Source organism: Miscanthus floridulus, chromosome 1 (assembly GCF_019320115.1).
Source record: "Miscanthus floridulus cultivar M001 chromosome 1, ASM1932011v1, whole genome shotgun sequence".
In the NCBI taxonomy this organism is placed as follows: Eukaryota; Viridiplantae; Streptophyta; class Magnoliopsida; order Poales; family Poaceae; genus Miscanthus; species Miscanthus floridulus.
In genome coordinates this window covers 20359717-20373109 of record NC_089580.1, presented here as the reverse complement: position 1 = coordinate 20373109, position 13393 = coordinate 20359717, and the positions used below count along the sequence as shown (strand labels likewise).

The 13393-nt window shown below is 46.3% G+C and overlaps 4 protein-coding genes across 4 annotated transcripts; all 4 read left to right on the top strand.

The window, feature by feature from the left end:
* The first annotated feature begins 258 nt into the window (after positions 1 to 258).
* On the top strand, positions 259 to 1074 carry LOC136475194 (basic blue protein-like). Its single transcript, XM_066472749.1, has 2 exons — positions 259 to 517; positions 619 to 1074. Exons 1-2 carry the CDS (start codon positions 328 to 330, stop codon positions 816 to 818), a joined length of 390 nt encoding a protein of 129 aa, XP_066328846.1. The 5' UTR covers positions 259 to 327; the 3' UTR covers positions 819 to 1074.
* A 1439-nt stretch (positions 1075 to 2513) lies between these two features.
* LOC136475205 (basic blue protein-like) lies at positions 2514 to 3539 on the top strand. The gene is made up of 2 exons (XM_066472757.1): positions 2514 to 2958; positions 3084 to 3539. Exons 1-2 carry the CDS (start codon positions 2769 to 2771, stop codon positions 3281 to 3283), a joined length of 390 nt encoding a protein of 129 aa, XP_066328854.1. The 5' UTR covers positions 2514 to 2768; the 3' UTR covers positions 3284 to 3539.
* A 2116-nt stretch (positions 3540 to 5655) lies between these two features.
* Positions 5656 to 9757, top strand: LOC136452375 (mRNA cap guanine-N7 methyltransferase 1). Its single transcript, XM_066453021.1, has 14 exons — positions 5656 to 5843; positions 5924 to 6078; positions 6195 to 6340; positions 6476 to 6544; positions 6643 to 6714; positions 7020 to 7118; positions 7603 to 7659; positions 8086 to 8224; positions 8329 to 8393; positions 8478 to 8528; positions 8931 to 8993; positions 9083 to 9206; positions 9296 to 9357; positions 9438 to 9757. Exons 2-14 carry the CDS (start codon positions 6009 to 6011, stop codon positions 9528 to 9530), a joined length of 1110 nt encoding a protein of 369 aa, XP_066309118.1. The 5' UTR covers positions 5656 to 5843; positions 5924 to 6008; the 3' UTR covers positions 9531 to 9757.
* A 476-nt stretch (positions 9758 to 10233) lies between these two features.
* On the top strand, positions 10234 to 13298 carry LOC136452464 (uncharacterized). The gene is made up of 4 exons (XM_066453109.1): positions 10234 to 10551; positions 10658 to 10733; positions 10869 to 11041; positions 12858 to 13298. Exons 1-4 carry the CDS (start codon positions 10439 to 10441, stop codon positions 12940 to 12942), a joined length of 447 nt encoding a protein of 148 aa, XP_066309206.1. The 5' UTR covers positions 10234 to 10438; the 3' UTR covers positions 12943 to 13298.
* The last annotated feature ends 95 nt before the right edge of the window (positions 13299 to 13393 follow it).

Below are 13393 nucleotides of genomic sequence, written 5' to 3'. Positions count from 1 at the left end.
AAAAATTGTCCAATTATGAACTATTTAGGCTTAAAAGATTCGTCTCGCCAATTACAGGCAAACTGTGCAATTAGTTATTCTTTTTACCTACATTTAATGGTCCATACATGTGCCGCAAGATTTGATGTGACGAGGAATCTTGAAATTTTTTTGTTTTTGGGTGGGATCTAAACAGGGCCTGAACTCGTGCTGGGTTGGGTTTGCCTATAAAACGAGGCCCCAGGCGCACCGAGAACTGCATCTCAACTCACACTCATCACTCGCCATCGCTCGAGCACTTCCCTTCCTGAGGCCTGAGCTCATCGTGTTGTTGAGAGCGGCATATATATGGCTCAGGGAATGGGCAGTGCTCGTGGCAGCAGTGGCGCCGCCGTGCTGGCGCTGGTCCTCCTGTGCGTGCTCCTCCACGGCGAGTTCGCCGAGTCGGCGGTGTACACGGTCGGCGACCGCGGCGGGTGGAGCTTCAACACCGCCAACTGGCCCAAGGGCAAGCGCTTCCGCGCCGGCGACGTTCTCGGTCAGTGTGCTACGTACTAGCAGCTAGCTCTTTACACGTCTACGTACTATGAACGGCTGGGTAACCGCTGAAATGTATGCACGCGTCCTTCATGCATGCAGTGTTCAAGTACAACCCCAAGGCGCACAACGTGGTGCCCGTGAGCGCGGCGGGGTACAACTCGTGCAGCTCGCCGAGGGGCGTCAGGGTGCTCACCACCGGCAACGACCGCGTCACGCTCAAGCGCGGCGTCAACTACTTCATCTGCAGCTTCCCCGGCCACTGCCAGGCCGGCATGAAGGTCGCCGTCACCGCCGCGTGAGGCCGTACCGTACCGATCGGCCGGCTATATATCTGGCTCTCTTATTTTCTTCTTCTCCAAAGTAAAGCGCGTAGCAGTTCGTCGTTGTTCAATAATACCGTGTCGTCGGTCGGGTACGTACGTATGTACGTGCGCGCCAGTTGTTAGGTGTTGTGTTGTCGGATTGGTTGTGTTGTCGGATTGGCACTGCTACATATAGAGCAATGTACTGGCGTGTGTGTTGATCTATGCAACCGAATAAGAAGGCATACAGATACAGCTGCGTTGGTTTCAGCTGCATCCTGCATTCAGTCGACGTTTTTTTTTGAGGGGACTGCATTCAGTCGACGTGTATGCGTCAGTCAGTAGGTGCTTGTTTGGGAGCCCATTTCTTCATTTCGGCCCACGCGTTCTCTCGCGCCGAGGAATCAGGCTGTAATGCAAACGCAGGCGTTCGGGCGGGGGGGCCGGCGGCCCGTTGTTACCTCCCGCTTCTGGTTTCCTCCGCTGCAAGAGGAGCAGAGCATCCCAACAGGAAGCTGCTGCACACCCGCTTGGCCGACTTGGGAGTGGGGGACCCTGCCGAGGCGAAACATGCACAAACACCACCTCTGCGGCTCTGCCCCTGCATGCATGGCTGCATCTTCCCTCGTTTCATCATGACATACAAGAGGCAAGAGCTGAACTTTGCCGAGGCCAATAGCTGAATCTTTGTTCCTTTGCCAGCGCGTTGATCTGAGCGTACGAGAAGAGAATCAGAGGACCAAGAAACATGAATTCTGAAGGCAGATGTGTGTCCAATTGTCCATGGACCACTGCTGGACCCTTTTTTTTCAGCGAGAAGAGGAAGATACAGCCGGCCTGTTCGCTGGTTGGTTTCTGGGCTGGTTTGGGCTGGCTGGTGCTGGTTTGTTGTGAGAGGAAAACACTGTTGGTTGGCTGGTTTGGGCTGGTTGAAACCAACAAGCACCAGCTCTACAGCAGGGTACCATGAGATGGGCCACTGCCCACTGCTAACCTGCTACAGGCTACAGCGATGGTCTGCCAAGTGATGCGTGGGATGGCAGTACTGGCAGAGGATTGAATTCCTTGATGTCCTCTCTGCTCGGCTACCATAGCAGCCGGCGTAGTATTGCCTGCCAGTTGCCACAGCTGTGAATTTTGGGCCTTCGCTACCATTGTACTGATTTCACCATCATGAAATCGGTGTCTTCCTTGGTCTATTTTCCAACAGGTAAAGCAGTTGCTAATAAGCATAAATTACACTGCAGACTGATTTCGTTCCTAGGCAAGCGCTAGCCTCAACCATGCTCGAGTAGAAATCAAAGCGAAGTGAGCGGTTGGATCGCAAACGAGCTTATCTGGGTGTTTTACGCTGGTAAGGTTTCTCGAGACAGGTAGTTCGCCTCACCAGTCACCATAGACAGGCGAGCCACACGCTAACAAGATCATGCACTTCTGCGAATGCGTGGTGAGCATTGAAGAAGGCCGAGCCTTCAACCTTCTTCATGAAGTTCTGTACTTCTGTGATTTTCTTGTTGATAAATGCATGTTTAGTTCTGTGAATATTATTGATTAATATTGTCCTAGTAGAATCTGTTGTCTGGCCTGCACCGTGAGGCTCTCGTCTGGCCTACTGGCCCGTGATGTGATCACGGACTGGCGTCCTATGCAGCATTGAAGCAGCACAGTCTCACGCTTGTCCCTCACGCTCTGCTCGTCACCTCTGCCGCCGCTCTGCGCAGTATTGATTTCCTCGGACACCGTGATCCCCGACCCCGAGCACAACCATCCAGCAGCCAGCTGGGAGCGCCGAGTGCACTACACTCTCCTTGCCAAACGATCTGCATTTCACTAGTTCCACACTGCCATTGGCCGGCCCATTGAGCCACCATCAGGGGCGGCATTTCTCCCCGCCTGGTTAGTGTAGTGAGTGCAGCGAGCCGACGAGTGCGTCCGTGAGACACCGAGATGGCTCAGGGAAGAGGCAGTGCAAGCGCGGGGCGAGCCATCGGCGCCATGGCGTTCGCCGTTGCCTTCTGCTGCTGCCTCGTCAACGCCGACGCAGGCACCAACTACTACGTCGGGGACAGCAACGGCTGGTCCTTCAGCAGCCCCAGCTGGCCCAACGGCAAGCACTTCCGCGCCGGAGACACTCTCGGTACGTCTCCAGTAAAACCAGCATTCTGCAATGCATGCTCAGCTCAGGGGCGCAGTGTTGCATTTGGCCGGCTTCTGGCAACTAAAAATGGCCATGCTTTTGTGTGTGTGTGTGTGTGGCTGCAGTGTTCAGGTACATCCCCTGGATCCACAACGTGGTGGCCGTGGACGAGGACGGGTACAACGGCTGCACGACGCCGCCGGGGTCGCGGACCTACACGTCCGGCGCCGACAGCATCACGCTCACCAGAGGGGATAACTTCTTCATCTGCACCCGGTTCGGCCACTGCAACCTCGGCATGAAGCTCGTCGTCTATGCCGCGTGATCGCCGCGGCGGCGGCCATGATCTGTTAAAGCTAGCGACTAGTAGTATTATTTCGTTTGCCTGCCTTCCATTAAAATTGGGGAGCCAGTTGGGTGATTGTTTCTCGGTTCTTTGGCTAGGAGGTTTGTTGTGACTGGATGTGCTGTTGACTGACTGGATGTGCTCGGCTGCTTGGTGCTTGCTCTTGAGTGAACTGGTCGATTTGATTTCTGCTATTTCATGTAAGAACCGTTGTTAATGGTCGCGTGTTTGAACATTTGCTTTCCATGACAAATCGCTTGAGATATGTACCAGTCTGAGAGCGAGCCACCACGTTTGATTTCTCTGCTTTCTTGCAGCTTGTTTATCAGAACGGGCATTTTTTTTTGTGGATAGTGAGGTTTCAGCTTATGCAGATCCATAGTTTTTTTTTGTGCGTGAAAAAATCGGCTGGTACCACAAAAATTAAATCCATTTCCGGGTTCGCAGACAAACTCGCTTGCATCCCTATTAGTAGGTTATACACTATTGGATGATTAGCTTTTTCAGGAATTATTGGATAATTAGTTTGTTCATGTAATCAACAAGACGTATAGAAATGCCAGCTGTTACGGTCTTATAGACCTCCTCTATTTCGATGCACTTGTTCAAAGTCCGAACATGGAAATATGGCATAAGCCAAACCCAGACCAGCAAGGGAGTTCGGGAGGCCGTAAACGATCGTGAATTATTTACTGTTGGCTGGTTTGGTGTGAGAGAAAAACACTGTTCTGGCTGGAAATTTACGATCGTTTACGACCGAGTGAACAGGCTAAGTCCATTTCTCTCCATAATTGCTCAACAAATCTGGCATCCATTCTGGTTCAACTTGACCAAACTGGCTTCGATGTATCTTTGAAAACTTCATCTATGTGGCTGAACTTGTCCGTCGCTCTCACAAGATGCTAGTGTCGGCTGCCATTTTGAAATTGGATTTCAGGAAAGCCTTTCAACTCGGTTGGGTGGGCAGCAGCCTGTTCGTTTGGCTGTGGTTTGTCGTAAACGATCGTAAATTTCTAGCCGGAACAGTATTTTTCTCTCACATAAATCAGTCAGCAGTACTTCTTCACGAACCAGCGACGATACGAACCAGCCAAACGAACAGGCTGGGTCTAGACAAAATCTTAGAGTCAAAAGTGGATAAATGGAGGTAGTGGATTGGGATTGCACAACTCTGTACTCTAGTCAAACAATGATCAAGTTGAACGGCGTCCCGAGCAAGCGGATACCATGCAAAAAAAAAAAAAAAAACGACATACCTTTTCTTTATTGTGGCGAGCCGGCTCCAACAGCTTATCTCAAAGGTGGCTTTCGAAGACGACCTCCAAGACTCGTTCATCGTCAACGAGCCCGTTCCTGTAAAGTTTTACAGTATGCGAATGGCACGATGGCACACTAATAGTTATTAAGGCCATCTGGAAAGAGCGCGAGCAAATATTGGGCATGTTCTCAACAACAATAGGGCTCCACATCGCAAGTTCGTCCCTATGAGCATGTGTCATTCAAACGTTCTTTCTCTTGTTGTTTTCTTCGTATGCCAGGTTTCCACAAGCTGCACCCCATGACTTGTAGCCCATGGTGGGAATCACTCAATCACGGTGGCAGAGGCTCCGCAACCGACTAGAAGCAGCTCGTTAAATCTGTCTCGGCAAGCACTGCCTCCTATAGGTACTATTGATGCATTGCAGTAGGTGTCATGCTTTTCTCTAGACAGGCAAAGATATCTGCAAGGGACGACAATAAAAGGTGGTCTAGCAAGTGGTTTGCACCAGCGAGGACAAAGGTGCGAGATAGGCATTTGGCTTAAGCTTCAAAATGAGAGCCTCCTTTTAAAGACCTTCATATGGCTTTACCAATATTCGAGCATCCCTTGGCAGCGTTGGTTTCATAACAACTACGATTGACATGAAAATGACCTCGGTGACAGTCATCGTGGGCTCATGGCTACACGTCTAAATAGAAGCCACTCATCTTAAAGAGAGAAATATTCTAGGAAGAATCACCTATATCTCTTTTATTTAGTCAAGAGTTGGTTTTTCTTTATTCTAGTTCTAGCCCCTGTTCGCTTCGCTAGAAATCCAAGCTGAAATGTACTGTTCGCTGATTTGTTGTGAGAGAAAAACGCTATACCATGTCTGATAAGTTCAAGCGAACGGGGTCTTCAAGAATTAGCAAACTAGCCAAATGGTTTTACGAAGTGATCTTGATTCGGCAGAGAAACAATTTTAGAGAAAAACTAGATGTAAAATGTTTTAAAGAAGAATTAATGTTCTTACCAAATGTACCCACTTAAGTGATCTGGCTTATGATGTTTTGGCTAGATGTACGTGCGCTGTGAATTACTTTTATCGAAAGAGAGGCGAGAGGGAGCGTGTTTTGTTAAGAAAAAATAACAGCCGATTCATCGCTGATCCCCCGAGACTACATACCGCCGGCCCGCCGCCGCCTCCTCGCTCGAAGACTCGAGCGCCTGGTCTGCTCGCCCGGGCCCTCCCCCGCGCGCGATTGTCTTCGCCGACGACTGTAAGCCGTCTCATCGCCGGTGAGCTCTCTCAGACTCCTCTCTAGCCCAATCCACAAAGCAATTTTCTCTCCTAACCCCAGATTCGTTTTTTCCTCCAGGCCGCACAAAGATCCCTGGTAAGGAAAGCACTAGGACGTGCAGTAGAATTGTGAATCGCCAGAAAAAACATCCGTTGGCGGCGGCATGAATAAGCGTCCCCGCGACGACCACTCCTCATCCTTCGCCTCCGCGCCCAAGCGCCAGTACGGCGCAGGTACTCCCTCTCCGCCTCGCCCCCCTTCCTCTCTTGCCCACCAGCCGGCGTCGGGGCGAGGCTAGCGGCCGCGGTCGGGTTGGGTGGCTAACTAGGGTTTGGGGCTTGGGTGGCAGGCGGAGGGTATGGCACGCAGCAGGGGTACTCGGAGGAGCGGAGCAGCGTGCGGCGGGTGGCCGACCACTACAGCGCGCGGTCCAACCAGACCCTCGAGGAACGCGAGAACAGCCCCATCATCCACCTCAAGAAGCTCAACAACTGGGTGGGTCTCAATTCAGTTAACCGCCCTACCCGGCAATCCCTGGATTCTTAATAAAATGGGGAACCCATGATGTTTGATACATCCTGCCAGTGACCACACTGACTGAGTAACTGTTCAATCTGTGTGTTTTGGCAGATCAAGAGTGTTTTAATCCAGCTGTATGCACGCCCGGGCGACTGCGTTCTTGATCTTGCTTGCGGGAAGGTTAGTGGCATGTTACGGTTCCTTTGCATAGTAGAAAGAGCAATGGTTCCTGAAGGTAGCGTTAACCATTAAGCTATGCTTATTTGTTTGTAATGCAGGGAGGTGATTTGATAAAGTGGGATAAAGCCAAGGTTGGCTACTATGTAGGGGTTGATGTTGCTGAAGGCTCGGTTAGTTTCCTATCACATGAGATATTTTTATTCTATATGTGTACATTTGCACAAGTACACCAGAAGTTGTTGTGCATTAGCTGTATATTTAGCTTCGCTATTTTTGAATTGTTATCATTGATGACTTATGGATTCTCAGTATGAACTAATCAATTGAACACTTTATGTTGTAATATTATCTGATGTGCAGTATATTGTGTTTCTGCATCGCTTTTGAGCACGGACATATAATGGCCTTACCCTTTCTGACTTTGCATCGCTTTTGAGCACAGACATATAATGGCCTTACACTTTCTGACTTTCAGATAAAAGATTGCATGACTCGCTACAATGGTGACACAGATCAACAAAGAAGGAAAAAGTTCAGTTTCCCTGCACGGCTTATTCGTACTGATTGCTACGAGGTAAAGAGATGGAAGCTACTTGATTAGCCATGGCTAACTTGATGGTTTGCTTTTGCATTCACAAACCCACTAATAGATGCACATGTTACCAGGCATAGAGCCACAAGTTGTTTCGAACTGTTGTTATTTTCTATAATTATATTAGCATGGCACCTTGCATAGAGCACTCCTGGACTTATTCATACTCTATTGAAAATATGATAGCATTGTCTTATCCTTCACATCACTAAGCAGAATATAGTGCACCTCATAATTTATTGCCTGTCAAAATATCACATGCTTATCAGAGGCGGATGGGAGTACAGCTGTACCCCTTATACCACAAAAAAATACCTAGTGTATCTCATATTATAGTGCATGTAGACATTACCATATCAAATATGAAGCCAAAGTGCCCAAATGACAACCCACCATACATTACTTGTTCAGATGAAAATGAGGAATGGATTACATGACTGATCAATTTCTTTTCTTTCTTGCTTAGGCTCGTTTGGATGAATATTTATATGAGGATGCTCCATTTGATATATGTAGCTGTCAGGTGAGTCGTCTTGCCTTGTACTTCTAGCCCTTGAGCTTTCACTGGTCCACTGCTATTATTGTGTGGGTCCAACTGTATCCTTGCTTCTTGTTAGTGCAGCTTTGTATTTGTTGAGCCTCTAAATCTAAATGGTCATGAACGCAGTCATGGTAGACAGTTATCATGTAAAGTTGTAAACAATGTTCCGTAATAAGGTGGTTAAACATTTAGTATCATTGCTTTGCACAAGAAAAGAAATGTGACTCTGATGTTCCTAAAACAAAATGTGACTAGGATGTCTAAAATGCCCTTTTAATTGGTAATGCATCATCAAATCTTCTAAACTTTTAAGTAGTAGTTACTAATGAGTAAAGTTGTAAAAATCTTTCCTGATGTCAGAACAAGGAATTCTATTTGATCATACGTACTCCACTCTATATATTTCAGTTCGCTTTACATTATTCATGGTCAACTGAAGCACGTGCTAGACAAGCCTTGGCAAATGTGTCTGCATTACTTCGTCCTGGAGGCATTTTTATTGGGACAATGCCTGATGCCAATGTCATTATCAAAAGGCTTCGAGAATGTATGTTGCTGTAAACAACCATTGTCATCTTACATTGGTTAACTTTGTCACTGTATTTGCTGGAAGCTGTGTGACAAGTATATAAACTCTTCTGCTATGGTCAGCTGAAGGGTTGGAATTTGGAAACAGCGTTTACTGGATCAGCTTTGGCGAGGAGTACGCTGAAAAGGTAAAGTTTGGTAAGATATTTATAATATTTTCCCTTTTTTGGGTATAGTAACTGATCCATTTGTTTGTTTTGATGATGGTGTAGAAATTCCCTGCATCCAGACCCTTTGGTATCAAGTACAAGTTTCACTTAGAGGTAACAGTGGGACTAGTTTTCATTAATACATGCCTCGTAGGTGCTGTTTGGTTGTAGGATTGGTTACGCAAACGTAATGGAATTAAAGCTGTCCATCTTATGGCAACATATAGGATGTGATCTGATTTCATTTCTATTTGCTTACATTTCTACGAACCAAATAGCACGGTGCTTATTTTAGTTCAATATGCTTCTAAAGGATCTTTGATCTTTGCTCTAATTTCTGAATAGTCTTTTGGACTTAAATATCCAGTCTAGTTTGGGTATGTACTCAAGTAGTTTCTGTTGTCTCAAATTAGTAGTTTCCCCCTTCACAGATTGGTTTCCTTTGGAGTTTCTTTTGTATTTATAAATTCTGAAAGAAAAAAGAAGTGCTGAATGAAATTCTTCTGCGACATGCAGGATGCTGTTGATTGCCCAGAATGGGTTGTTCCATTCCATCTTTTCAAATTATTGGCAGAGGAGGTATTGGAGTGTTCTCTTTCTTCAACAGTCTTCTTTGCAGCCTATGCCTCAACAACGGTTCTTACATATTGTTTGCCAATGTTTCGCAGTATGATCTCGAGCTGGTTCTGATGAAGAACTTCCATGAATTTGTACACGAGTACATGCAAAAGGCAGAGTTTACGGAGCTGATGCGGAGGCTGGGTGCCCTTGGTGATGGAAGGCAGGACCAAAGTAATGTCCCTCGCAACCTTATAGATTTTCTACCCCTGAATGCTGCCAGCTTCCCCCCACCTCAAAGCTCTATAATACGTAAAATGCAGGTACACTGTCGAAAGATGAGTGGGAGGTTTCCTATCTCTATCTCGCATTTGTCCTGCGGAAGGTATTGCGCAACTCACGTGTTTTCAATTCTGTCATCAGAACTGCATGCCAGTTTTTTGGTAACACATTCTCCTTTCACAGCGAGGGCAACCGCCTGCCCAACGAAGAGCCAACAATGCAAACAGAGGGAAGATGTTCCTCACCGAGGATGACATCGAGGTTCTCGGGATATAAGCATGAGTGTACCCTAGGAGATTTCGCCGTAGGAGAGCCTGCTAACAGCTTACCGATTATATGCTCCACAGACCAGACCACAGACCACGGACCACAGACCACATATCATGAAAGAAAGTTGTCACATTAGTGGCTCATCAGTTTGTTTCTCCAATTTGTATCTTCTGTATAACTTCACATGTACTTTCCAAACTTCTTTTTCTATTGACAACGTCAATATTTAGGCCCGTTTGCCTCGCTGAAAAAACAAGATGAAATACTGTTTTGTCTGATTTGTTGTGAGAGAAAAATATGGTTTCAGCTAAAAAAATAAGTCAAAAGTACGGATTACAAGATAAGTGAACAGGACATCACGCATGACGTATGTAGCTAATCTCTAACGTTGACTACCAATTCGTCAAGTCTTGTATCTTTTTTTTCGGTCACCTCTCTCGTCTGGATACTGTTCTGTTGTATACAGACGTATACCTACGCCACATATACTTACACCACATTTACACCACTAGTACACGAGCAGATCTACAATTATACATAGATATGAAGATGCATGAGCAGTTCTACAATTATACATAGATATAAAGACGCGTCCTAGAGACATCTCCAGAAAATCTGTAGGCGACGGGAGCATCGCAGTCCTTTTTTTTTCCTTCAAGAAAACGATTCTTTTCTGCGCACATGACAGCTGAATAAACCTTGGCAGCGGAATAGAGTAAAGCGGCCCAGCTGGGTCAAAGCTTTCTTGAGCCGGAGGGCAAGTTTAGATTCTAGAACCTTCTAGACGCCTCCGGCCCCTATAAGATGTGTCTATCCACTATGAGCAAGTCTTCAGACCATAGCCTGCAGCCGCCCTCCATCCTCGTTCCCGATCTCCATTTCCAATAGAAGAAGGAGAAACCGAGGCGGCAGACATGGCCGTGTCGATCGAGCTCACCAAGGAGTACGGCTACGTCGTGCTGGTGCTGGTGGCCTATGCCTTCCTCAACTTCTGGATGAGCTTCCAGGTCGGCAAGGCCCGCAGAAAGTAAGCCCTCCGAAATCTGAATCGCTCGTCGCCATTGCTGTCTTTGTTCGTCTCCGCCCATTTCGTCACCGGATATCTGATGGTTTCCACGGTGATTCTTCTTTAGGTACAAGGTGTTCTACCCCACCATGTACGCCATCGAGTCGGAGAACAAGGACGCCAAGCTCTTCAACTGCGTGCAGGTGCGCCAAGATTCTGCCATCCTCTTCCCGTGTGATTAATTGCTCGTGACTTGTGAGAGGATGATTTATTGGGAGGGAGGGAGAGGACGGGTGGCATCTAAATCCCTGCTGGTTCTTGTGTTGTTTTGAGTGCAGAGGGGGCACCAGAACTCTCTGGAGATGATGCCCATGTTCTTCGTCATGCTGCTGCTGGGCGGCCTGCAGCACCCGACCATCGCCGCCGGGCTGGGCGTCCTCTACGTCGTCGCGAGGTTCTTCTACTTCAAGGGATACGCCACCGGCGTTCCGGACAACCGTCTCAAGATTGGGTAAGTTTGCTTCCGTAGTGTGGCTTGCGTCAGATGCAGAAGATGCTGATAAAATGATGAAATCTCCACGCACTTGCAGCAAAACATAAATCATATAAGGGAGAATTAACAGAGTTTAACTTGATTTCTATGTTTCGGTTTGTTATGAAATATTTATCACTCTCCAACTCTCCATGAAAATGTAGAGTGGTAGTCGTATACTCGTACAAGTGATCCCCACCAATTGTAATAAATTCTCCACATCTTTAAAAGCAAGTGATCCCCACCAATTGTAATAAATTCTCCACATCTTTAAAAGCAAGTGATCCCCACCAATTGTAATAAATTCTCCACATCTTTAAAAGCGAGCCACGTTATCACAGAATTTTTTTAATCTGCTTTATTTATGTGGTTCGAAGCTTCTGCTATATTCCATGGTTTCCTGAATGCTAGTAGTGGGTAGGCCGTAGGTAGCCAGTGCTTGGTTGTCGTTTCGGCAACAGTAGTCAAGGATAGCGTAACCCCATTAAGGTTTATGAAGTGCATTTGTTGGTGCTGTGGTGCATTTCTAAGGGATGAAGCCGATTATTTTACTTTATCTAAAAAAAATGTAGGTGTCAACTGACTGTTGAAATGGTGCATGCTTTTTAGAAATTTTAAATGAGCCTTTGTGCTGAATTTCTGCACCATAGCGACCTTTTTTTTCCTGAGGCCCTAGCTGCTTGTCTGGTCAAACTGTCCAGCTTCTCAATGTTCACACAAGTCATTGCTGTGGACTGAGACTTTGGCCGGTTACACCAGTAGGTGAATTGCAATTCACATGTTTGGATCACAGCTGATTTGCTATGGTTTCAGTCAACTGCTGTTCAGTATGGTCGGTAGGAATGACTTTTTTTTAAAAAAAAACTGGAGGGGTTTGCACCCCTACAGAAATTTATTGAAATAGTGCATAAAAAAAGTGTACAGAGATTAGTACTAGTAGGGGTTTGTTCTGATCCTAACCACTTTTGATTTAGAATAATTATTGCGCACTTGCACTTTTGATTTAGAATAGCCTTAAGTGTTTGTTGAATTTATTACGCACTTGCACTTCCAAGTTGTTCACTTTGCTTTTGTGCTCGTATCGGTATTCTTAGGATCATTTGACTCTTTGTAGCTACGCCATCAGCTACCTTCCGCACAACTTTGTCCAAATTTTTTATTGTTCAAATAATTAACTACCATTAGCATAGATCTTGGTTGGCAGGTCTGGTTTGTTCACATTGGTCTATGTTATGGTAGTCCCTTGCTCTGGAGTATTAATTTCATCATTTGTAGCTAACACACCGCTTACTTTCTGCCTAGTGTCAAAGACCTTGATTGTTAAGTTTTGCTCACAATTTTCTGTGGAGTCGGCCATGGTTAGGCATTGCAAAAATAATTAACTACCATTAGCATAGACCTTGGTTGGCATGTCTGGTTTGTTCACACAGGTCTATGTTATGGTAGTCCCTGGCTCTGGAGTATTAATTTCATCATTTGTAGCTAACACACTGCTTACTTTCTGCCCAGTGTCAAAGACCTTGATCGTTAAGTTTTGCTCACAATTTTCTGTGGAGTCACCATGGTTAGGCATTGCAAATTCTAATTCCACCTGGCTGCCTTTATTAGCGACTATCACGACGCCCTCTGATATGGGCAGCATGAAGGATCACTTGAACGAGATTGTTATCTGAAGTTGTAGCAAATGACATCTGTTAGATCAAAGCTCACATTGTTGCTAGTAATTGATGCCATCTATTATTAGTAGTGGTTACAAGTTCTTACTTGATTGAGCTGCTTGCGGTGCGTGCTGCAGGGGGCTCAACTTCTTGGCAGTGTTTGGGCTGATCATCTGCACGGCATCTTTCGGCATCAACTTGGTCATCAGGGAGACACTCTAAACTTCAGGTTTACGTGTGAGCTGCAGACTGGATTAATGGGACAAGTTACTTGAGGCCTGAGCAAATGAAACTTTGTGTGACATGAGTCAGTTGGGTTTGCATAGTTGTATTGTGTGTGTGTTGATTAGCAAAGTAGTGACTGCGTCTGCATCTCACTTTTGGCTGTGCCGGAATAAGAGGAGACAGATGGCTTGAAGCATGAATCTTACAGTTCTTGCTGCTTGTCACTCTCTGGTTTCGTTGTAGATGAGATGGTTGTTGATGGTTTGTGTTTGAGGCATGATCCTTAACTTTTACCGATCTAAAACCGGCGTGTAACGGTGCTGAATTAATCTGGTTGAGTTTATGTTTATCCACTGTATGCGGGGTATTGGTTGGTAACAGTTCTGCATTGACTGCACAGCAACCCTAATCGGCTGGTAACAATTCTTGGACTTCTTTAGATAAAAAG